This window comes from Moschus berezovskii, chromosome 1, assembly GCF_049115385.1.
Source record: "Moschus berezovskii isolate FMDL1 chromosome 1, NW_MosBer_1.0, whole genome shotgun sequence".
NCBI lineage: Eukaryota > Metazoa > Chordata > Mammalia > Artiodactyla > Moschidae > Moschus > Moschus berezovskii.
The window spans coordinates 20724878-20749425 of NC_142460.1; the positions used below are offsets into that span (position 1 = coordinate 20724878).

The 24548-nt window shown below is 47.7% G+C and overlaps 1 protein-coding gene across 1 annotated transcript; it reads right to left on the reverse strand.

The window, feature by feature from the left end:
* Positions 1 to 19307: 19307 nt before the first annotated feature.
* OLIG1 (oligodendrocyte transcription factor 1) lies at positions 19308 to 23791 on the reverse strand. The gene has a single exon (XM_088835134.1). It carries the CDS (start codon positions 21403 to 21405, stop codon positions 20602 to 20604), a length of 804 nt encoding a protein of 267 aa, XP_088691260.1. The 5' UTR covers positions 21406 to 23791; the 3' UTR covers positions 19308 to 20601.
* Positions 23792 to 24548: the final 757 nt, after the last annotated feature.

Genomic DNA, 24548 nt, shown 5'->3' on the forward strand with positions numbered 1-24548 from the left:
GTGTGTGTGTGTTTAGTCGCTCATTTGTGTCCAACTCTTTGTGACCCCATGAGCCCCATCAGGCCTGCTAGGCCCCTCTGTCCATGGGATTTTCCAGACAATACTTTAGGGGTTAGCCGTTATTCCTTCCATTTGATAGCCACGCTTGTTACCTTAGTTCTGTCTTTAAAAAATGACATTTTTACAGGAATATTTGATGACATATGAGGATATTTATTAACGTGACAGGGGCTTCCCTGGGGGCTCAGAGGATAAAGAATCCACCTGCCAGTGCAGGAGACTCAGGTTCCTTTCCTGGGTCGGGAAGATGCCCTGGAGGAAGAAATGGCAACCTATTCCAGGATTCCTGCCTGGGAAATCACATGTTCAGAGGAGCCTGGCGGGCGGCAGTCCATAAGGTTGCAAAGCATTGGACATGACTGAGCAACTAAGTACACACACTGTGTACAACATGTTTATATTATATTATTATAAGGGGCTTCTCTGGTGGCTCAGACAGTAAAGAATTCGCTTGCAATGCAGGAGACCTGGGTTCGATCCCTGGGTTGGGAAGATCCCCTGGAGAAGGAAATGACAACCCACTCCAGTATTTTTGTCTGGAGAATTCCATGGGCAGAGGAGCCTGGCGGGATACAGTCCATGGGGCTGCAGAGAGTCGGATATGAATGTAAAGGGTACAACTAAGTAACATGCCTTATTATTTCCTCAGAAAAAAATCTTCAAAGGTAAAATTAATGAGTTAGATCAAGGTTACTCATTTATACCTTTCCTGTGTGGTGATTTACAAGAGCTACAGGAAAAAAAAAAATTGAATTTTACTGCAAGTGGAGGGGTAACCATGGTGGAAATGTGATTCTTAGAAGAAAAGACAAATCCTTCATCATGGCTTTGGTGATTCCCTGATTAGATGTTTCTGTTTAGTCAACCACGCAGCTACCCAGGGGCTTCCACACAAGGAGGTCACTGTGTACACGTGTCGCGGTTTAAACAGGAACACTGGCACCCAAGTAGCCTCCCAGAACTTGGTTGGAAAAGGGGATCAAAATAAAAATGAGGAGGAAAAAAAAGGAGGTATTACGAATTGTCACTTGGTGGATCAAAACCCCTATAGCTCTAGTAACAACATGTTCAAAACTGTAAATGAGACACAAGCAGTTACAGCTAACACCAAACTGTACTATTTCTCACCCAGAACTGGGACTCAACACTGAAAATCCTACTGCTGGGTTTCTGGGCTCTCAATTCCAGTAGACTTTTGAGCTTGATGCTGCTGTGAACTTATTATAATTGATACATCTGAATTATCTCTGAGTGATGACAGTACTGTTCTCTTAGTGTGTCTATCATGAACCTGTTTGTGTCATTGAAGCGACATTGCATGATCTAGTCTGCTTATATAATATAAATAATACTCGCTTCCCTAAAGCAACCATCCCTGAGCCCACAGGGAACCTAGGAGTCTCAGAGGAGATGCAAGACTAGAATGGCACGTGGTAGCCTGAGATGAAATCAGGAAGGTCCTGGCAGCCCTAGGGTGAGCTGTGTGTGTTGGGGGAGAGCTGTGTGTGGGGGAGGAGCTGTGTGGGGGTGGGGGGCCCACAGCTGCCAGGAGCGAGGTGATCAGGCTTTAGGATCTATCTGGGAATACCGCAAAGGCCAACAGGGCAATGGTGAGTGCTGGAAACCAAGTCAGAGGTGTGAGGTCAGTTGGGTTTCGAAGCCCATGTATGTTTCACACAAGTGCTCCACCCCAAAACCGACTTTTGTACACACAAACTAAGCCAATTTGTTTTCACGTCTTGTAAATCTTACCTGTCAGGTGAGATAGGAAAGCAGTATTGGGCTCTCATATTAAAAGAGAGACAGTTTTTTTTTTTTCCTCAAAACTTATTTAGTTTTAATTGAAAGATTAAATTACAAATACAAAAAATTAAATTGAAGATACAGTTCATGGAATTCTCCAGGCCAGAATACTGGAGTGGATAGCTGTTCCCTTCTCCAGGGGATCTTCCCAACTCAGGAATCGAACCAGGGTCTCCTGCATTGCAGGCAGATTCTTTACCAGCTGAGCTACCAGGGAAGCCCTTATTTATTTTTAACTGAAATGTAATTGCTTCACAATATTGTGAAAAAAGAGAGACACAGCTGGCATGGGTGAACTTGATGGGCATTATGCTAAGTTCAGTAAGTCAGGTGGAGAAAGACAAATACTCTGTGACATCACTTGTACATAGAGTCTAAAAAATACAACACACTAGTGACTATAACAAAGAGAGAAGCAGACTCACAGGTTTGGAGAATAAACTAGTGATAACCGGTGTGGAGAGCGCAGGGAGAGGGGCAAGGTAGGGACAGGGGAGCAAGACATTTAAACCACCAGGCATAAAAGAATCTGCAGGGGCTGCCCGGGTGGCTCAGCGGCATAGAATCTGCCTGCAACCGTAGGAGACACGGGTTCCATCCCTGGTGGGGGAGGACCCCAGGCTCCTAGGAGCAACAAAACCCGGACACCCTACAGCCCGTTCTCTGCAGCAAGGGAAGCCGCCACAATGAGAAGCTCGAGCACCACAGCTAGAGAGGAGCCCTCTCACTGTAACTAGAGAAACGTCTGAGCAGCAGCGAGGACCCAGCACTGCCAAAACTAAGTAAATAAATAAGATTATTTCACAAAGAGCTCTTTATAAAAAATAAAATGAGCTGCAAAGGTACATTGTACAGCACAGGGGATATAGCCAATATTGTTTATAACTCTAAATGGAGTATAAGTTTCATTAAAATTGTGAGTCACTATACTGTACACCTGTAACTTACATAATATGGTACATAAACTATACTTCTGTAAAAAGAGTGCTAAAGCCTCAAAGAAAGGGAGACAGCTGAAATATAAAAATTAGAACTTCCTTGCTGCCGCCGCCTTCCTTCCCTTTTCTCCTTTTTACATCTATCAACCCTATGATGAGGCAGCGTGGCTCCCGACCCCACCCCGGGAGGATTTCAGCTATTGTCAGCCAAACCTGGTTTAGATATGGAGAAGGCAATGGCAAGCCACTCCAGTTCTCTTGCCTAGAAAATCCCATGGATGGAGGAACCTGGTAGGCTGCAGTCCGTGGGGTCGCTAAGGGTTGGACACAACTGAGCGACTTCGCTTTCACCTTTCACTTTCACACATTGGAGAAGGAAATGGCAACCCACTCCAGTGTTCTTGCCTGGAGAATCCCAGGGACAGGGGAGCCTGGTGGGCTTCCGTCTATGGGGTCACACAGAGTCGGACATGACTGAAGTGACCTAGCAGTAGCAGTAGCAGCAGGGCAATTCCTTGAATACAGGCTCCCAAATCAGAAAAGGCTCCTTTCTATTCTTACCCTTTTTCATGGAGCTGAGATCGCTGTGTAGGGGGTTGGGGGAAGCCAAGTTTTGCTTTATGAAAAAAAAAGAGAGGATCCATAATTTCTATGTCTCTCTCTCAGCCAAACCCCCAACCTGCCTCTCCTTCTGCAGGCCATGGGAAATCTGTATATTCCAGGTTACATGGAAGCCTCGGTAACTAAGATCCAAGGTTGACTTGCTGCACTTGATTCAATATGGAAGAGTGTTTTAAAACAATTCAAGCAGAGCTTAAATGTTGGAGAGCCAACCTGCGTTTACAGTTTAGCAAAACAGTGTGTCCCAGAAATGAGTCAGAAAGTTAATGAGGATGGAGCTTTAGGTATCTGTCAATATCACCTTGGCTTATGTAACTAATGCTGCCTATTTATCTACCTGTCAACAGGGGGATGATTTCATAAGCTGTTTGAAGGCAGAGTTTGAAGGGATTGGCTTTCTCAGCACTGGTTGGCTTGCTCATTTAGAGTGTGGGTTGAAGCTGAAAGACCTCGAGGACCAGGTAAGGAGCTGGGGTAGACAGCAGGGAGTGGTGGCGACTGTGGCTTGGAGGCGTCACCCTTGTGTGACTTCGACTCCCTGGGCCTGCAGAAGCTGGGTTCATGTGTGGCTGTGCCTTCCAACTTTTCCAGGGGAATGCGAGTTCTGGATTTTCACATGAAATTTTCTGATTCTCAAATGCTAACCACTGCTTATTTTTATCATCTTTTATTATCATTTTCAAAAGTTTGCTTGGTTTGGTTGTGCTGGGACGTTGCGGCTGTGCTGACTCTCTCTGGCTGCCTGAGTGGGGGCGGCTCTCTAGTTGGGGCGCACGGGCTTCTCGTTTTGGCGCCTTCTTTTGTGTTGGAGCCCAGGTTCTAGGGCATTCTGGCTTCAGCTGTTGCGGTGCATGGGCTTAGTTGCTCCGTGGCACATAAGATCTTTCTGGACCAGGGACTGAAACCTTGTCACCTGCATCAGATGGCAGATTACTGACCCTTTGAATTCTTCATCCCCTACCTTCCCCTGCTGCTGCTGCTGCTAAGTCACTTCAGTCATGTCCGACTCTCTATGACCCCATAGATGGCAGCCCACCACACTCCCCCGTCCCTGGGATTCTCCAGGCAAGAACACTGGAGTGGGTTGCCGTTTCCTTCTCCAATGCATGAAAGTGAAAAGTGAAAGTGAAGTTGCTTAATCATGTCTGACTCTTCGCAGCCCCATGGACTGTAGCCCACCAGTCTCCTCCGTCCATGGGATTCTCCAGGAAAGAGTACTGGAGTGGGGTGCCATTGCCTTCTCCAAGTCATTCTCAACCAGGTGTGCTCCCCTGTAGAATTCTAAAAGCCATATACACCATTGTGTATATGTACCACAGCTTTCTTATCCATTCGTCTGCAGATGGATATCTAGGTTGCTTCCATGTCCTGGCTATTGTAAACAGTGCTATGATGAACACTGGGGCACATGTGTCTCTTTCAATTCTGGTTTCCTCAGTGTGAATGCCCAGCAGTGGGATTGCTGGGTCATATGGCAAAACTGTGGTACATATACACAATGGAGTATTACTCAGCAATTAAAAAGAATACATTTGAATCAGTTCTAATGAGATGGATGAAACTGGAGCCCATTATACAGAGTGAAATAAGCCAGAAAGAAAAACTCCAATACAGTGTACTAACACATATATATGGAATTTAGAAAGACAGCTACGATAACCCTGTATGAGACAACTGATCTTCGAATGTACAGGCATAAAGTTGTTTCTATTATTTATATTCTTAATGCTTCTATGAATAATTCCCATTTTGAATATTGTTTATTTGCAAGATTTTTCTTGTTGATTATTGTTACCTGATGTTTCCCTTTTTAGAGAAGCTTTTTAAGCAGCTTTGACTCTGTTAAGCCTCTCAATTTTATCTTTATTTTTATTGCATTAATACCTGTATGTATTAGGTGCTTTCTTTTCTTTATGATTATTCTGTTTATCTTGCTAACTTCTTAAACTGGCTGTATACTTGTAGACTCATTACTTTTCCTTTTTATGTAAAGTCTACTACATTTAAGGCCTCAGTGGATAATGTTTTCCATACCCCATAGGTTTTAAAACTTTGTATTTTTGTTGTCTTTCTGTAATGATGTTGTTTTTAAATGCCATGTACTCAGTGAGTGATATAAACACATTGTAAATTTCAGTTTTCTAATAAAAAAATAAATAAATAAAAGCTATATATACTCCCAGCCTCCACCCTTGACTAAGCTTCTTCAGGAAATGAAATCAGTCATGTATCTGCTTTCTTAACAAATATTTTTTATCATGGTAAAATATCCATAACTAAATTTACTAAGTGAAACACTTTTAAGAGTACAGTTCAGTGCCTTTAAGTACATTCATGTTGGTGCATAACCATCGCCATCATCTCTGTTGACTTTTTCATCCTCCCAAGCTGAAATTCTGTATCCGTTAGAAAACAACTACCCCATTTTCCCTTCCCAGCAGCCCCTGGCAGCTACCATTCTACTTTCCGTCTCTGCGAAAGCAAAAGCCGCTCAGTCGTGTCCGACTCTTTGTAAGCCTATGGACTATACACACCACAGAATTCTCCAGGCCAGAGTACTGGAGTGGGTAGCTGTTCCCTTCTCCAAGGGATCTTCCCAACCCAGGGATCGAACCCAGGTCTCCCACATTGCTGGTGGATTCTTTACGATGTGAGCCACCAGGGAAGCCCAAAAATACTGGAGTGTGTAGCCTATCCCTTCTCCAGCAGATCCTCCCAACCTGGGAATTGAACAAGGGTCTCCTGCATTGCAGGCGGATTCTTTACCAGCTGAGCTATCAGGGAAGCCCTCTGTCTCTCTAAATTTGACTAACTCTAGGGACCTTATACTGCAGTCCATGGGGTCGCTAAGAGTCGGACACGACTGAGCGACTTCACTTTCACTTTTCACTTTCACACACTGGAGAAGGAAATGGCAACCCACTCCAGTGTTCTTGCCTGGAGAATCCCAGGGACGGGGGAGCCTGGTGGGCTGCCGTCTCTGGGGTCGCACAGAGTCGGACACAACTGAAGTGACTTAGCAGCAGCAGCAGGGACCTTATATAAGTGGAATTATACAGTGTCATGTCTGGCTTCTTTTACTAAGCAGAATGCTTTTAAGATTCATCCAAGTTGTTGTATGTATCAGAATTTCCTTCCTTTTTGTGGCTGAATACTAGTCCTCTTTCTCCCTCTGTGCCCCCTCCCCCTGTGTGTTTGTGTAAATATATATACCACACTTTGTTTATGCATTCATCCATCAAGGGACATTTGGGTTACTTCCACATCTTGGCTACCGTGAACAGTGCTGCTGTGAGCTTAAAGTGTACACATGTCTGTTTATTAAGTCTGCTTTAGTTCCAAACCTGTCTGCTTTCAAAGGTTCACTGACGATTCAAACAAGCATGCCTCTTTCAGAACTACTCTTACCTGGCGGCCACCTGTCTCACGTCTGCTCTGTATTTCGGCCTTGTCACCTGTTCTGTTTTCTATCATACCGTCTGATTGTTACAGGTAAACAGCGAGTTCTTGACTCTGGTTAGCCCAGCAGGTAAGGAATTAATGGAGGGAGATAGGCTGGCTCACTGCATCCATGCGTAGGCTGAAAAAGCGGATTCCGGGGTAGCTGGGACAAGCAACGTCCTGCCTCAGGAGAAGGCAATGGCACCCCACTCCAGTTCTCTTGCCTGGAAAATCCCATGGATGGATGAGCCTGGTAGGCTGCAGTCCGTGGGGTCGCTAACAGTCAGACACGACTGAGCAACTTTACTTTCACTTTTCACTTTCATGCATTGGAGAAGGAAATGGCAGCCCACTCCAGTGTTCTTGCCTGGAGAATCCCAGGGACGGGGGAGCCTGGTGGGCTGCCGTCTATGGGGTCGCACAGAGTCGGACACGACTGAAGCGACTTAGTAGCAGCAGCAGCTGTCACCATTGCAGCTGGACACTTTCTGCAGCGCAGCTGGTTTCCTCCGCTGGACTCTGGCCTAGGCAGTGTTTAACCACACCAACCTCCCTAACCACGAATGTGGGTCACTTGTGGCCACCACAGATACACTCTAACAAGCCTCCTGCCTCTCTGTCTCAGCCCCCAAATTCATCGTCCTATGCAGGGGGATCTGATTGACCTCACCTAGATAACAAGCCCAAGTTCTCGGTGCCTAGGACTGGGGAGAGGGAATATATTTGACTTTTGGCTTCCTGAGTGGCAGTGGGTGCCCTCCCTTCCATGTGGCTGGAGATTAGGCCCCAACAGGAAGAGGATTTGTGAGCACCGGTGCACGGGCACTTTCGGTACCTGCTCACCAGAACACACGTGCACTGACTCTCTTCCACATTCCAGGCCATCACACCAGCAGCTTGGAACTGACCGTGCATGCTGGGAGTACAGACACCAGGAGACTGACAGTCGCTCAGTCGTGTCCGACTCTTTGCAACCCCATGGACTCTACAGCCCATGGAATTCTCCAGGCCAGAATACTGGAGTGGGTAGCCTTTCCCTTCTCCAGGGGATCTTCCCAACCCAGGGATCGAACCCAGGTCTCCCGCATTACAGGCAGATTCTTTACCAACTGTTACAGATCAGGGCTTTGTTTTCCCCTCAGAGCATCAGTTTATGAGCCTGCCAACGATTCATACACCAGATAACCAAAGTGACAAAAGTCAACTCTCCAGGAAAAAAAAAAAAAAAGAAAATCAGTGACTTCTGCAAATGAGATTATTGAACGGAGCTGAAGGAAGAAAGGAGAGAGAACGAGAGAAAAAGAGACCATCCACAAACTCTGGGTATGTTTCTGTAGGTATAAAGACAGCTCAGAACAGTGCCATCAATAGAAATATAATTTGAACCACAGGTGTTTTATTTATTTATTTGGAAGGAAGAGGTTCATGGCTGACAGAACAGAAAAAAGGAAAAACTCACAAGCATATAATTTGTGCTCATTAATTTCAGTTTCCAAGTATCTCCTGGCATTCAAACTAAACATCGTCTTTTAATGCCCAGACCTAAACTGGTACTGTTTGTATTTTTAAATACCCAAACTTTAATCTTACACTTTCCACTTTCTCTGCTACACACATAGATATATGTAATTTGAAATTTTCTAGTGGCCACTTTAAAAGAGGAGAAACAGGTGAGATTAATTTTAGCAGTGTATTTTATTTAACTGATGTGTCCAGAATATTATCCTTTTGGCAGTAATCAAAATTTTAAAAATATTAAAGAGATGGTTTACATTCTTTTCTTCATACTAAGTCTTCAAACTCAGTGTGCAGTCTACACTTAACAGCACGTCTCAGTTCAGGCTAACCACATTTCAAGAGCTCAGTAGCTGTATGTGTCCAGCGGCTGCCATACTGAACAAGGCAGGCTTAGAGCAGTTCAAGAATAGCATGGTCTTCAAACCATCTTCCAGTGGTGGGTTGCGAGGAATAACATATTCTTCTCTGACAGATGTGGAAAATCAGAAATCCCAAGGTTGCACAAACATGAGTTATGTATTTGCCATTTGAATAGGTTGATTTGGGTAGAAAGTGGGTCAGTTCATATGGATCTTTCTTATGCATCAACTATAAATATTGCTGAAAATATCAATATAATCTTGAAAATGTATGCACACAGGGACTGAGATAGGAGGGGGTGGGAAGACAGGACGTGTGAAGACCCCCATGTGAGCAAAGGTGTCAAAGGGTTCCCATGGCTCTTCCAGACTTGTTCTCACCTCTTTCCAGAAAATATACCTGCAAAATACACCTGCCAAATGAAGGACTAGACCCTGTTTATCTCATAGAGACAGGCAGTCTCGGATATTGTTGGCAGAAGTGTTAGCTTTGGAGGAGTCATTTGACAACAGTTATTGACATTTTAAATGTGCAAGACCTTTGGCACAGATGTTTTTCTAAGAATAACCTTAGGAAGGTACTGCACACATGCAGAGATATATGAGCAAAGATATTCATTCAAATACTGGAAACAACTAAAGCATTCATCCCCAAGGACTGAGGCCATGAATTACAGCATGTCCAGCCTGTGGAACACTTGGCAACCACTGAAAATGAGACCTGTGTTAAGTAAATGAGACCTGTAAATAAATAAATTATTGATAACTGACAAGGAAAAGAAGTCACAGTATACACACAAACACGGAAGGAAAAAGCCAGTTGCAAAAAAGAACCTGAATTGAAAAAATCTGAATAATAAACCATTTTTGTAAGATAGAAAAAAATTTTTTCTGTGGAGGTATTGAAAAGAAATTTTGGATTGGGAGTTTGGGATTAGCAGATGCAAACTATTACATATAGGGCGAACAGACAACACCCTAGTATACAGCACAGGGAACTATATTCAATATCCTGTAATAAACCATAATGGAAAAGACTATGAAAAAGAATAGATATATGTATAACTGAGTCACTTTGCTGTTCAGCAGAAACTAAACACAACATTGTAAATCAAGTATACTTTAATTTTTTTTTAAGGGGAAAAAAAGAAACTTTGCGAAAAGTACAGTCAGGTTATTTGAGGGTGTAGGGTGGTAATAGGAAGCTTTAGGGCCTGAGCTTTCCTTTTTAACTTTATATAAGTTTATAATATTTGAAATTTTACACTGATCTTGTATTGTTTGGATAACCACAAAAAGATATAAAATGCAAAGAGACACGTGAGCATATTTCAAAAGAAAAACACCCAGTGAGTCCAAGGCTATGAGATCACACTTTCTCAGGACCTGAAGGTGGCAGTGTACATTGGTCCTACCTTCCTGGAGGGACCTACTTGTCAAATGCAATTAAAATCTTACCAATGTGATAACTTTCTCTCTCCCTCTCTTTAAAAAAAAAAAAAAACTATTGAAATAAAGTGCGTGCTGCATACAATACATTCTTTTGTTACGTGGCTAGTTCTTGGAGGCCTTACCTTATTTCACTCTCTTATTTTTTAGCTGCAGCAGGCCCTAGTTGCTGCACGAAGGATCTTGTTTCAGCTTGTGGGACCTTTTGTTTTTAGTTGCAGCATAAGGGATCAAGTTCCTTGAAGAGGGATCAAACCTGGGCCCCCTGTTTTGGGAGCACAGAGCCTGAACCACTGGACCACCAAGGAAGTCACTGATAACTTTCAATATGATTGACTTCACCTCTAGAAAATTATCCCAGGATAAACTGTTAGAGGGCACATAAATGTATGCATGAGATGTTCATTACAGTATGACTTACAGTAGCAAAACACAAGGGGGAGAATGAAATACTTTTCTATAGGGAGCTACTTCAATAAATCACAGAACAGCATGTAGTGGAGTCCAGGTTAAAATGGTGACATAGGAACATATTTATTGGCATAGAAAGCTGTCCACGATCTACTGTTAAAAGAATAAAGCAGGTTACAAGACAGGTCTGTCTTGTTTAACTCTGATCTGTTTCTCATATCTGACTCTATCTTTAGAGATGAAGATTTGTAACTGTCTATACTGGGGGATTGTTAGCAGTGGTTTTCTCAGAGCAGTGAGATGATAGATAATTTCTATTTTCTTCTGTATGCTTTTTGAAACGGTCTGATTTATTTACCATGGGTACATCTAGTTGCTTTGCTTCTTTCAGAAAGTAATGAAGAGTCCTCTTTAAAAAACTGCCACAGATGAGAGCACATCAAGGCTTAAAGAGTTTACCTATGAATGTAAAGCTGTGCAAGGTAACAGAGCTCAGGAGAGGGCAGCTGGTTGGGAGCACTCTGAGGCCAGTCAGGCTGCCGGAGCTGCTTCTTAAGTCCCTGCTATGACCCTGGAATCGGTGCGCAGGGAGCTACCTTCAGCATTGGAAGTATTTTCCTCTAGCTTCCTCAACCTGGCCAGAGCAGGGTCAGTGGGGAGGGACACAGAGACAGGGGCTATGTCGTGGGTGGCACAGGAATGGCCCTTTCAAACTGGGAGGGGGCACGATGGTCTACCTACACTGCTCTGTGGAGTCTGGGAGAGTATCAGTGACACTGGCCCTCTCTGTATTTAAACTTCTGCTATTCTGCTCATTGTGGATTTTTGCCTCGATTTTGACTTTTAAAAAATACTGCATTAAAGTTTTATTGCGATGACTGAGCTCTTGGGGCTCCATTAAATTGTCCAAAGAAGTGCCTCACTGGCCTCACCCTAGTCCTGACCCTCCTTGCTTCTTGACGCCCTGTTTCCTCCTAAGATCCAAGTAGCAGAAAGCCGGTCTTATCTATCTTGTTTTACTTTGTGAGACAAGCTTAATTCACCAGAATATTTTTTTCTGGCTGTGTCCTGTTGAGCAATGTAAGATGACTGTTTAATTCATGAGTTTGAACGAAAACATAATGATGATTTAAAATTTAATATGAATAAGGCCTTCCCCCTTCCTTCCCTCTCTCCTCCCCTCTCTCTCCGTCTCTCCCTTCCTTCTTCTTTCCTTCCTGTCTTCCCTCCTTCCTTTCTCACTTAACAAGTATTTCTGATGAGGCAGGCTCCTGAACGCAGGCAGAAACTAGCTGTGGGCCGCAGCCCCTTCGAGGGCTACAAGCACTAGTCGAGAAATAAGAGCTGCACCAAGCAGGAAGGCGCTCCCCGGGTGGACAGAGGCGTGGTGGTCGAGTGTGCTGGGCTCACTCTCGGGGGAGGAGACCCAGCTCCTCCCTGGAGCCCCCGCTGGCCTGAGTGTCCTTTGGCTCCCGTGTACAGAAATGACTCAGGCAGTGACTTCATTCAAGCAGCCTGGTGTTTACGCCCCTCGCCACAAACCAGTTGATACTGTTTGGAGCTGCCCTGAGCTGACGCGACCCTGGGACAGAATGACATCCACTCAGCTTGTGGCCATTGTGGCCAAAACAGCTGAAATGTTGTGGCTTCTGAAGAACCCATTGTTTGCCAGTTGATCGGCAGGGGAAGGAGAATCCCGGAGCCCTGCCCCCTCTACCTTGGAAAAATTTTTTGGCTCCACAGTCACAGTGTATTGTAGCTGGACTCTGAGAGCCAGCTTGGGAAGACAGACTGCGGCGGAGGGCTCCCTAGAAGAAGCCCCCAGAAAGCCACCTTTGGGCTTGAGCTAGTGCCAGAAGGAGCTGGAGATTGCGGAAGGCAGCTTTACTCATGCAAGACGGAGTTTTACTTGGCACCATCCGATGCGGTCATGAGCCCTACTCGTGAATTTGCAACAGAAGATGGGAATGACCGAGGGGACGGCATTGCTTTCTGAAGCAACCATCATCAGTATAATAACCACATCAACGGTGGATTTCTAGCCCGTGGAAGAAACTGCAAGTGGCATCAGGAAAAACAACCACCATTACAATAGGCGCTGTGCTAACAGTAGACAAACGCAGCCTCACTGAACCCCCAGTGAGGCAGCTCCTGGTTGTAGACCTTAGATTTGCAGAGAATGAGGTACCAAGCATCCAGACAGCCTCTCCACGGCACGCGGCCAGTGAGTAGAGTAACCGATGGTGAGCCACGGCCAGTGGGCAGTGCATGGACTCTGCAGGAGGGAAAGCGCGCTGGGGCAGAACGATGGGAGAGGAGGCTGGCATTTGATCGGAGCACAGCATGGGTTTCGGGGATGGAGGAGCCGGTCTCCCTCCGTCCCGCGGGCACGGGTCTGCCCCACCAGCCCGCTTCAGCACATACCTCCCCCACACACTTCTGGGGGATGCTTTGTATTTCAGAGCCGCCAACTCTTTCTTTATGTATCGTTGGGTCTTTGTGAGTATCAAATACATAGGGGCATCTTCTGATATGCTCACGGCCCTTGGAACCACGGATTACAGGGTCATGAGTGAATTCAAAAGTTGTCTGTTAAATGAGATGCTGTCATGTCCAGTTTTATTTTTTTCCCCTCCACTGGTGATGTGAAAATTATTGGTTTTGCCTCCTGACCATAACTGTCTCTGATAAAGTTAAAAAATAAAACAAAGCTATGAAGAGCCAGGACTGCACAGGGAATGATGTAACAAAACTGCCAGAAGCAAGCAAACGCAACCAAATGATGGCAATAGCAAATATCCCCTTTGAATGGTAAAGGAGGCAGAGAAAACGCTATCACGCCATCTTGGAAAGTTCTCTGTACGGCTTCTGTGAATACGTCGGCTCAACTCTGGATTTGAAGATCTGAATTAGTGATCACTACCCTCAAAGCTTTTGTCCTGCTTTTGCTTTTTGCCTGGACGGTACTAGCACTGGCAAGGACCAGGGCCACTTAAGGTCTTGGAGATGTGGGCTGCATCAGGTCTGCCTTCTGTCCCAGCTGTAATCTCAAAAACTTCACTAGTGGGAAGTTGCCATATGGGGAGCTCAACCTGGTGCCCCGTGACAACCTAGAGGGGTGGCATAGGGTGAGCGTGGGAGGGAGGTTCAAGAGGGAGACACATGTACACTTGTGGCTGATTCACGTGGTTGTACAGCAGAGACCAACACGATATTGTAAAGCACTTATCCTCCAATTTAAAAAATCCTTTTAAAAATATGAACATTATAGAACATAAAAATAAAAGTTCTAAACAGAGAAGATGACTTTGTCTCAACTGTGGATTTTATTACAATTAAAACATTACTACTAAAAAATAAAAGCTACAAGTGAGATACCCAAAACAACCACACTGATCTCAGGGCATTTCTAACTCAAGAAAGAGGAGGAGTTAGATGGAGCATCTTTTCACTGTGTGCTGGGAATCTCAACATCGCACGGATTAGATGCATTAGCAGAGTATCAACCACAGCCAGAGCTGTGCCAGAGGGAGGGAGATGGGTGAGAATGCTGACCTTGAGAGCCGAAGACCAGGAAGGAAATCAGGAGGGTTCTCCCTCCCCCAGGCAAAGCCGCCTGTCTTTCAGTGTCTGCGTCTATGACTTTCCTTAATGGGCTTCAGCCTCTTTAGTTCCTACCTTTTCATGCTTCTGTTTTCTCAGCTGTGAAATGGGGTAATAGCATATAGAATGTACAAAATGAAGTCACCCACATAAAGCACTTAGAACACTGCTTGGCACCCAGTAGAGCCCACACTAGCTCTTCCAGCTTTCCTGCTGGCTCAGAGGTAAAGAATTTGCCTTTCAATGAGGGAGACCTGGGTTTGATCCCTGGATCAGGAAGATCCCCTGGAGAAGGGCATGGCAACCCCCTCCAGTATTCTTGCCTGGAGAATCCTCATGGACAGAGGAGCCTGGTGGGGTTCATGGGGTCGCAGAGTCAGACACGACCGAGTGACTGACACACACACACACAGAGCTCTTGTCAATCCACGATCGCTTTCATCCCTGCTCTGCCATTCCCACTAGGAGCTACTCCGCTTTCCCACCTGCCCCCCACCCCCCACCCCTGTGAGGCGGCTTTTCTCTCTCTTACTCTCCCCGCAGATGCATTCTCATCTGATCTCCTTCTTCTCGAGTCTCCCGGTTGGATGACTCCAGCATTCTCTAAGGAGTTACACGCATTACTCTGAAGCTTCTGGGGACCCAGTACCCCTTCTGGATCCCACTGCTGGGGCCTGTGGGGAGCCTTGTTCTCCCAGCTCCGTCACCTACCTCTGGGATGGTATGTCCCCTGTCCGCGTGCCTGTCCTCCACCCTGGGCTTTGCTGGCAGCTGGCACTAACTACAGAACAGCCTTCTGGAGAAACGTCCATGCTCAGGAAAAACACTCCGCCAAAAGGGTGCTCACGCTGTTGAGAAAATCACGGTCCATCACGATCAGAACATCGCGTGTCACCATGGAAACACAGAGGGGGAAGCCCCTAAGACCCCCCCTTCCCCTCCGCCCTGCCACCCTTGTCTGTTCGAGGTCTATTCCCTCCTCTTCTGAACACTGCTTTCTGAAGCCCTAATGGCAAACCTGTAACCATCAGAGCATCTCTCAAAGGGTTTGCTTTGCCCCCTGCCACTCCCTGTCACCAACCCTGGCCTCCCTCGGGGCTCCCGGGCGAGACTGCTGGAGAAAATTCACGTGGCTAAAAGTGCAGCCAGGTCACCTGGCAGGGCACTGGCCCTGCATCTGTCCCTTCTGGATGCATTGTGCAGGGGCAGACCAGGGTGCTGAGCAGAGAGGTGGATGGGGCCAGAGGTTTTCAGGGGGAGGGGAGAGAAGGGTGGGCTCACTCCCCACCAGGACTCCTGTTTCCAGGGGACTTCAGGCACACCGGGACAAACCAAGGAAGCAATTTTTGTCTCTGCAAAGCAGGTACTGGATCCTGGCATCCCCGCCTCTGATCACCTGTGTGGCCTCGGGCATGTCTCGTGAGCTTCCTGCACCGCAGTGGCCTTATTCAGTAGGGAGGGGGCTGGACAGATAATCTCAAGGGTCTCTTGCCCATTGGTACTCTATGGGACTCAGTGGTGATTGGTACCTGTGGCCTTTGTCCCGACTCAGTGGTCCGCTGTCCTCTGTGGCCACTGAGGAAAGCCAAGCGCCCAGGAGCTTTCAATCCAGGCGTCACCTTGCTCCCGGGCCTCAGGCAGCCTGCAATGTTTAAGGTCTTGTTTGTCCTGATCTCAGAGTCTGAGTTCGCCTGTTAGCTTCAGCTGGAGGGAACATTTTCTAATGGCGGGGCCAGTTCCACACGAGCAGAAAGAACTTGGCTTGATTTCAGATCAGGCACCTCAGCTTTTATGCTGGGCTTAGTTTTAAAAAAGGACAAAATGGAAACTGCCTGAAGAAGTCATTTGCAATGTCCCCATAGATAAAGAGGCCAGTTTAGGTCTTGAGAATTAACTTGCTAACTCTTGTGTTCACATCCTGCCTTTGGTAGAAGCTGGACTTTGCTTGGAAACAATGTTTCCCTGAAACTAAAATCTGCTTGATAAAAGTGAATCTGTGTTTTAGAAAAACATGACATTTTCCAATTTGTGGCTTCTTGAGCCTGCATCAGAGAAGGTGGTAATCTTCTTATTGATATTTGTGAGTGTGCAGAAGGGAGGGGTAGGAAGCTAGAGAAAAAATGCCTCCTGGAAGAAAGGCATTTTCCCAAAAGATGTGTTATGTGACATGGTGAGAAAAAGCTCTTCCTAATCAGCACCTTGTTCTTGGCAAGTTCATAATGTATCCTTGTGTGGCAGCCTCCTTCTGGCTGGCTTCATTTATGGCTTGAGGTCCAGCTAGCAGGCAAAATCTTCACTGACTGCCAGGACCTGACCTCACCTGCACTCCTGGGAAATCAGCAAAGACTAGCTGGGTGACCCTTAACTAGACCCATATCATGGAGGCACCGTTGTTAATAATTTGAACTTTGGTAAAGTGAAATACTTTCCGTGCTTGGGGTGAAGCCTCTTTCTTGATGGGAACGCTCGCCTTCTAAGTCATATATTTTACAAGGTTGTATTTTCGTGCCTGGTATAATCAGTCTCCCTGCGAGGAGAACACCTGTAAATAGACCATCACGACAGGTTGGGGAACCCCCACAGCGCACTGAATGTGTCCTCTGTTTACTGATTGCTCATCTGGGCTCCTGCACATAGAACAACGTAATTTCTCAGGGCCTTGTGTCTTTTCCCCTTGGGTCCTGTTCACTCTCATCGCTGGGATCACAAGCTAGTGGTTGACTGGATGCAGTGACCTTTTGGGGGGCATTGAGCCACATGTTCCTTTCTATCATGTTTCTGAATCTTGGTGAACGTTTCTCAAGGAGCCTGCCTTACAGGCTCTTTGCTTTCCCAAGCCCTTCCAAAACCAGCTTCAACTTGTTTCTTCTGCCAAAAGCCTGCCTGCAGATTTCAGAAAGCAACTCTGCTCTACAACATACGTGTCCATTCTTAAATATGATGCCTACAGAATACACTGCCCTCCCATAGACATATGTCTAACTGCATTTGGGGCAATGTATATAGTTATCTTTTATTCCTCAGGACTCCTGAGTGCCCGCTGCTACTATTTTTCAGGATGCGAATTCCTTTAAAATGTGAGCCTGCTCAATGGAGACACAGACGTGGAGAACAGACTTATGGACATGGGGGTGGGGGAGTGGGCAGGGAGGAAGAAGTGGAGAGATGCATGGAGAGAGTAACGTGGCAACTTATCTTAGTAAAATAGATAGCCAATGGGCATTTGCTGTATGATTCAGGGAACTCAAACAGGGGCTCTGTATCAACCTAGGGTGGGTGGGAAGGGGAGGGAGATGGAAGTGAGGTTCAGGAGGGAGGGGACATGTGTATCAGTCGCTCAGTCCTGTCTGACTCTCTGCGACCCCATGGACTGCAGCACACCAGGCTTCCCTGTCCATCACCAACTCCTGGAGCTTGTTCAAACTCATGTCCATTGAGTTGGTGATGCCATCGCACCATCTCATCCTCTGTCGTCCCCTTCGCCTCCTGCCCTCAGTCCCTCCCAGCATCAGGGTCTTTTCTAAGGAGTCATTTCTTTGCATCAGGTGGCCAGAGTATTGGAGCTTCAGCTTCAGCATTTGTCCTTCCAATGAATATTCAGGACTGATTTCCTTTAGGATTGACCTATGTATACCTGTGGCTGATTCATGTTGATGTTTGGCAGAAACCAACAAAATTCTGTAGAGCAATTATCCTTCAATTAAAAAATAAATAAATTTTTAAAAGTGAGTCTGTTAATTTTCCTTGGCGCACTAAGATGCTACATGCAGGCAGATAAATAATTTGATGATACTCAAAACAGCCCTGCTTATCCTTGTGAAATTCACTCATAATCTTTGGTTCTGGAAACCATGATAGGGTTTGATTTCCTGATAAATACAAAATCACATGTCGTGTTATCTTTCTATAAAGCTTCAATTTATAAGTAGACACAGGAGGGAGACCACACGCCCCTTTCTGCCCCGTGGCTCTCTGCTTGGGTTTCTCTGCTCTCTGCTTAGAGATCGTTTCAAAGTGAGGACGGCATCTGGTGATATAGTTGGGACGATGGGAGGAGCTGTTTATTTCTAATATCCTAGAAATATTTTTTTCGGGAGGGGGACCCGATTTGGTTTTGATTTAGTTGTTCATTTTCTTTCTGTCCGTTGTCAAGATGCAAAGTAAGCAAAGACAGCCATTAAATACACAGAAGGTCACAATTCAAATTTAGTTATAATAGAAGCCTGTGACTTTTCTGATGGCAGAGTCAGGAGGAATGAGAAATTCTTCCCCCAAATGGGTTGGAACCATAGAGTTCCTTTCCCTCACATCCTCTCCTGCCCATCCTCCCTGAGAAAACCGACACTTTTCAAGGATGGTAGAGAAGAAAATTCCATCCTGCTGGCACCCCTCCCACCAACCCATTCTGTGTTCCTAAAGCGAATGCTTATTTTTCCTAAATGTATACATGCTTCAGACTAGCCAGTGTGGATAAAATTGAGTAAATTGCCTTCTCTGGCCTTTCTTTAATTTCCTGCAGGTTAAAGGGGACACTACTTCATCCCTATAGTCCCCCTACCTTTAAATGTGGTTGGATTTCATTAGTAACTATGAATATTTAAATACTACATGTGAGCAAGTTCACATTCCAATTTCTTTATCACGTCTTCAGACAGAAGAGCTTTCTTCACCTGTTAGAATAAAATGATTTCCCAGGTCACAATTTCCTAGGAGATGACTCCAACCTGATTTAAATGATGGGGGGACAGCTCACAGCTTTGAGTTTCTGTTCACTAAGACAGAAATGGTAGATATCTGAGAAAGACGATGAGATGTAAAGTAAGTTTATCACAAATATACTTCATAACCCATTTTTCAGAGGCCGAAGTTGTAGTGTGAAAAGACCCACCCCCACCAAGTTTGGCTGAGAACTGATTCCTAGGATCCCTCCCTCTCTCCTCATCCACCCTGCCTGCCCCTTCAGATGCCTCTCAACTTGACCTTCGGTTGACTTCATTGGACTAGTTTTTACAAATCAGGAAGTCAGGTGTAAACCTTTTGACCAGAGTCATTTATTTATTTATTACCCTTCATCCTGAGGTTCTCAATCCATCAGGGCGCCAGGACTTCTTTATTAACAAATCAGACGGAAAAATGTAAGGCCCTTACATGTTTATTTTGTTGACTCTTCGCAGCGCAGGGAAACAAAGTTAGAGGGGGAAACAATGCCAGTTAAATTCGGCTACTATCAACAACCGGGAAACCTTAAAATCCAAAGCAAGCTGCTGAAAGATCATGAAGTCATCTTGGATGAAGTAGTTTGCTAACGTCTGTAACAAACCAATGTAGTTTTCCCATCGCGAAGCGGCCAGAAGACCGGCCCCACGCGCTGGTCCAAGACCCCCCCGAACGCGAAGGGACCTCGCAGAAGACGCCACCCCGCCGTGGCCACCGCAGCGGGGTCCCTGGCTCCCCTCCGTGTTTAACGAGGCAGAACGTTAATGAGAGATCTTGCCTTCTGCCAAGCCGGCAACCGCGAAACGCTTTACCTATTTTCCTTTAGTACGCCCGGAAGCCCGACTGCGGAGGAAAGATGGTTGTTTTCAAGCAAGCTCGAATGTTGCCTACGCTACCCCTGCGGGAAGGTGAGACAAAAGGAGGAAACTCGAGGTCCAAACCGCCCTTCTCAGAAGGTTTCAGATTTAAGAGCGCATCATCGCTACAAAACATCCGGTTCTGCGATTCTCAAAAAACTGCATTCTCATAGTCGGGGTATGAAAGCGGGCTTTCCAATCCAGCACACTTATCGACCCGGGAATTGTCACCGCCCCTCCCGCGGCACCGCGATGCCAACCGTCTGGCCGCCGAGGGTCTGTCTGTCCGTCTGCTATGCGCGACGCCGTCTGCAGGGACAGCGCGGTCTTTCTCGGCTTCCTGGGGGGTCGGCCAGCCTCCTCTGAGCGGGACTGGCTGCTGGTGAACAAGGGCACCTGTGACCTCTGGCCGAGGAGAAGGAAACACCTCCAAGTCTACCTCCAGCCCCCAGCCCTCCAAGAGCAGCCCCTTGGTTCCCTGGCTCGGCAGGTGTCGGCCCACCGCCGCACCCAGGATAGCCCGGCGCCCTAAAGTCCGCATCGCCCTTGCGAAACGCACGACTCCAGGAACCGTGAGACACGGACGCGGGGTGACGGTGAGAGCGCGCACGTGAGTGCAAAGCAGCTGGAAGCCACCCAGAACCCCAAAGAGCCCCGACGCTCTGTCGGACATCTGCTCGAGTCACTTTAATTTCCCCGGGATGGGGGCGAGGAAGGGGACGCCCAGCAGTCCCTGTCTCTGGGCGAGGAGGTCCGCAGTGCCTTCCTGGCTTTGCCCGGCTTGGGCGGCGGGAGGCCGGGCCGAGGTGGCGCCCGAGCCGGCCCTCACTTGGAGAACTGCGCCGGCACAGCGGCCAGGCCCAGGCCGGCCGGGACCAGGTGCGGGAACTTGCAGACCGCGCAGGTACAGAGGCCAGGGCCGCCCGCGCCGCCGCCCGGACCGCCGCCGGGGAGCGCGAACTGGCCGCACGGCGGCTCCTCGAGCGCCAGAGACAGGTACTTGGCCGGGCGCAGCGCGTCGGGCGGCCCCACGGCGCCAGGCGCCAGCAGCACAGAGCCGGGCGCGGCGGCGAGCAGCGGCAGGCCGGCCAGCAGCAGGCGCGGCGCGGCGGGCCCCGCGCCCTCGCCGAGCGCGCGGCGCAGCTCCTGCAGCGAACTGCCCAGCAGCAGGATGTAGTTGCGGGCTAGCAGCAGCGTGGCGATCTTGGAGAGCTTGCGGCCCGGCGCGCCCTGGCAGTGCGCCGCCGAGTAGGGCAGGATGACCTCGCGCAGCGCGTCCATGGCCAGGTTCAGGTCGTGCATCCGCTTCCGTTCTCTGCTGTTGATCTTGCGCCGCAGCTGCTGTTGCTGCTCCTCTTTGGCATCGGCCCGGGGCCCGCCGCCCGCGTGCGCCCCAGTCCCGGGGCCCGCGCCCGGCGTGTCGGCGGGCGCCTCTGGCTTCTCGCGCGCCGCCTTGGGGAGGAGCGCGGCCCCAGTCTGGGAGGACGAAGAGGAGGATGAGGAGGGCGGCTGCCGGTAGCCCACCAGCTCGTACAGGGAGGCCCCGACCGGCACGTCTCCCGGCCTCGGCGGCCGCAGCATGCTCGCAGGAGCCGCGTTCACCCGCGCCTGGGAAACCGCATAATACATCTGGGGGAACGGTGGGGGCGGCCGAGGCGCCCTTCAGGAACGCCCCTGGGTGGGCCTTTCGGCAGGCCGCCCCGCCCCGCAGACCTGCGCGCGGGAGCGGATGGCGAGGCAGGAGCCCGCGCGCGACCGCTTTAAACCCGGCTTGGGAACCTGCGGGGTCGCGGGCTGCCGGGCGCAGCCAATGCGGGCGCGAGGTCCGGCTGCGGCGCGTGCTCATTGGCCGCCCGCTCCCCGGGGGCGGGCGCCGAGGTACCGCTGGCGCGGCTTAAGGAGATCATTGTGAGCGCACGCTGGAGAATCACACGACACTCCCCCCGCCCCAAGCGCGGGGTCGGGGGAGGCAGGGACGCGCCTTTTCGGGTGGAGTGGGGTTCTTGGAGGACAGGTGGTGGTGTGCTGCGGCTAAAGCTCCTGTGCTCGCTCTCTGCTTTTTTCGTATACGTATGCATATTGTTGTTCAGTCGCTCAGTCGTGTCCGACTCTTAGCGACCCCATGGACTGCAGCACGCCAGGCTTCCCTATCCATCACCGTCTCCCGGAGATTGCTCAAACTCATGTCCGTTGAGTCAGTGATGCTATCCCACCATCTCGTCCTCTGTCGTCCCCTTCTCCGACCTTCCATCTTTCCCAGCATCAGGAGCTTTTCTAATGAGTCGGGTCTTTGCATCAGGTGGCCAAAGTACTGGAGCTTCAGCTTCATCATCAGTCCTTCCAATGAATATTCAGGATACACAATGGTTTGTTTTAAATTGAGGTCAAATACACATAACATCTAATTTAGCGTCTTAACCATATGTAAGCGTACAGTTGCGTGCAGGCACATTGCTGTGCATCCAATCCGCAGAACTCTTCGTCTTTAAAAGCTGGAATTCTGTATTTACTAAGCAGTCCCCCATCCTCCCTGCAACTCCTGGCAACCATTATCCCTCTATGAATCCGACTACTCTAGGTACCTCCTACAGGAATTCACACCGTGTTTATTTTCTAATGACGCTTGTTTCCTGTAGTATAATGTCTTTGCTGTTCATCCCAGCTTTAGTGTCAGGATTTCATTTCTTTTTAAGGCTGGGTAGAGTTGGTGATGGACAGGGAGGCCTGGCGTGCTGTGATTCATGGGGTCGTGGAGAGTTGGACACGACTGAGCGACTGAACTGAACTGAACAGTCCATTGTATGTATATACCACGTTTTGTTTATCCAGTTCTCTGTAGATGGACATTTCCGTTGCTTCCATGTTTTTGGCCATTGCAAATAATGCTGCTATGAGAATGGTTGAAACAGGTTTTTTATAAATATGTGATTTTCTTCAAGGCTTTGAGAACCAAATTTCTGGGCTCAAGGACCAGTAGCATTAGAATGTTTACTTCCATCCTCTTTCTCTCTTCTTTTTCTGATTAAAAGGTCTTTAGGGACTAAGGAGCTTCTTTCCTCCCCCAAAGGGACACGTATTCACTTTATCAGTGACTCGACTCTTGGTTAAACAAAAACACAGAAATCTGCCTTTTATCAGAAAGGAAAAAAACCAGCCAAAATAACAAAACAGTAACTCACCCACACACTCGTATCTGTTCAGGGTAGAACTGAACCTTTCTCTTCCCTGAATGAAGGAGCGTCTCTTGGTGGCTGTGAGTGTTTTCTACCCCAGCACCAGGGCATACTACTGCAGCTTGTCATCATCACACGGGAGAGTTGCATAGGCTGAGCGCCTTTTGATACCTAAACCTCCACCATCCACTCTGGCAGCCACTAGCACCTGTGCCTCTTACAACTGAATTTACTAAAATAAGATGAAGCTAGAATTTAGTTGCTTGGTTGCACTAGCATTGCTTCAGGTGCTTAGTAGTGGCTGTCACGGCCATCTGTTGGACAGCACAGAGAACATTGCATCATCACAGAGAGGTCTATGGACAGCACTGATGTTGATGCTAACTTAGAGAAAGTGAGCTTCTCCACCGTGGTCCCTGTTCATGTAAGAAGAAGGATGCTGTTGAAGGACCTATCATTGCAAGCACTGATTTCAGCTCTTGTGGTCCATTGGCCATGCTTGCTAATTTCAGGGCTGTTTTGTTCCGTTTTCTTCCATTAACATTCTCCCCGTAGGCTCACTCTGACCTTTTGCTTCTTTTTTATTGTTGTTAATTTTGATCACAGTATAGTTGCTCTACAATGTTGTGTGAGTAGCTACTGTACAGCAAAATGAATCAGCCACACGTATGTCCCCTCCCTTCTGGCTTTCCCTTCCACTTAGGTCATGACAGTGCATGCAGTAGACTGCCCGCACCACACAGCGTATCCCCATCAGTTATCAATTTCATGTATGGAATCAGTAGTACACGTGTCAGTCCCAATATCCCACTTGATCTTTGCTTCTGACCTCCAGTTCAGTACAGTGTAGTTGTTCAGTTGTGTTTGACTCTTTGCAGTCCCATGGACTGCAGCATGCCAGGCTTCCCTGGCTATCACCAGCTCCCAGAGCTTACTCAAACTAATGTCTGTCGAGTCAGTGATGCCATCCAACCATCTCATACTCTGTTGTCCCCTTCTCCTCCTGCCTTCAATCTTTCCCAGCATCAGGGTCTTTTCCAGTGAGTCAGCTCTTCACATCAGATGGCCAACATATTGGAGCTTCAGCCCCAGCATCAATCCTTCCAGTGAATGTTCAGGACTGATTTCCTTTAGGATTGAATGGTTGGATCTCCTTGCAGAACAAGGGACTCTCAAGAGTCTGACCTCCAGTTTTGCTATAACATCCTGCCCAGGCCTTGGGTTCAGCTCCAATTTACTTTCTTCTCAAAGCCTTGGTGATTTCTCATCTTCTTCCCCTCATCACTCTTGGCAAACCATTGGTGGCTTTTCCCCATAGCCTAGATTGTGTTATGTGGAGGTTATCTCTGAACTTACTTGTGTTTGTTTTGAGGGTGGAAACCACTTGTTCATTTCTTTATCCTCCCAGAGCTTTGCAACGACAGTGTGTCCTGGGGGTGTCTGAGTATTTGGTTTGAAATCTCCACTATCTCACAGGTTCCTCCTTGAAATGTGTGAACTCCTAATGGAGCTTTAATCCAAGAGTTTCCCCTAGGTTTCACAGAGAGGCAGGGTCTTGGTAGGATTCCCTACCACACTAGAGGGACTCACTTAGGGAGA

Bases quoted from the DNA above. Each gene is read 5' to 3' on its own strand.
- OLIG1 (XM_088835134.1), bottom strand. From the start codon at position 21,405: ATGTATTATGCGGTTTCCCAGGCGCGGGTGAACGCGGCTCCTGCGAGC.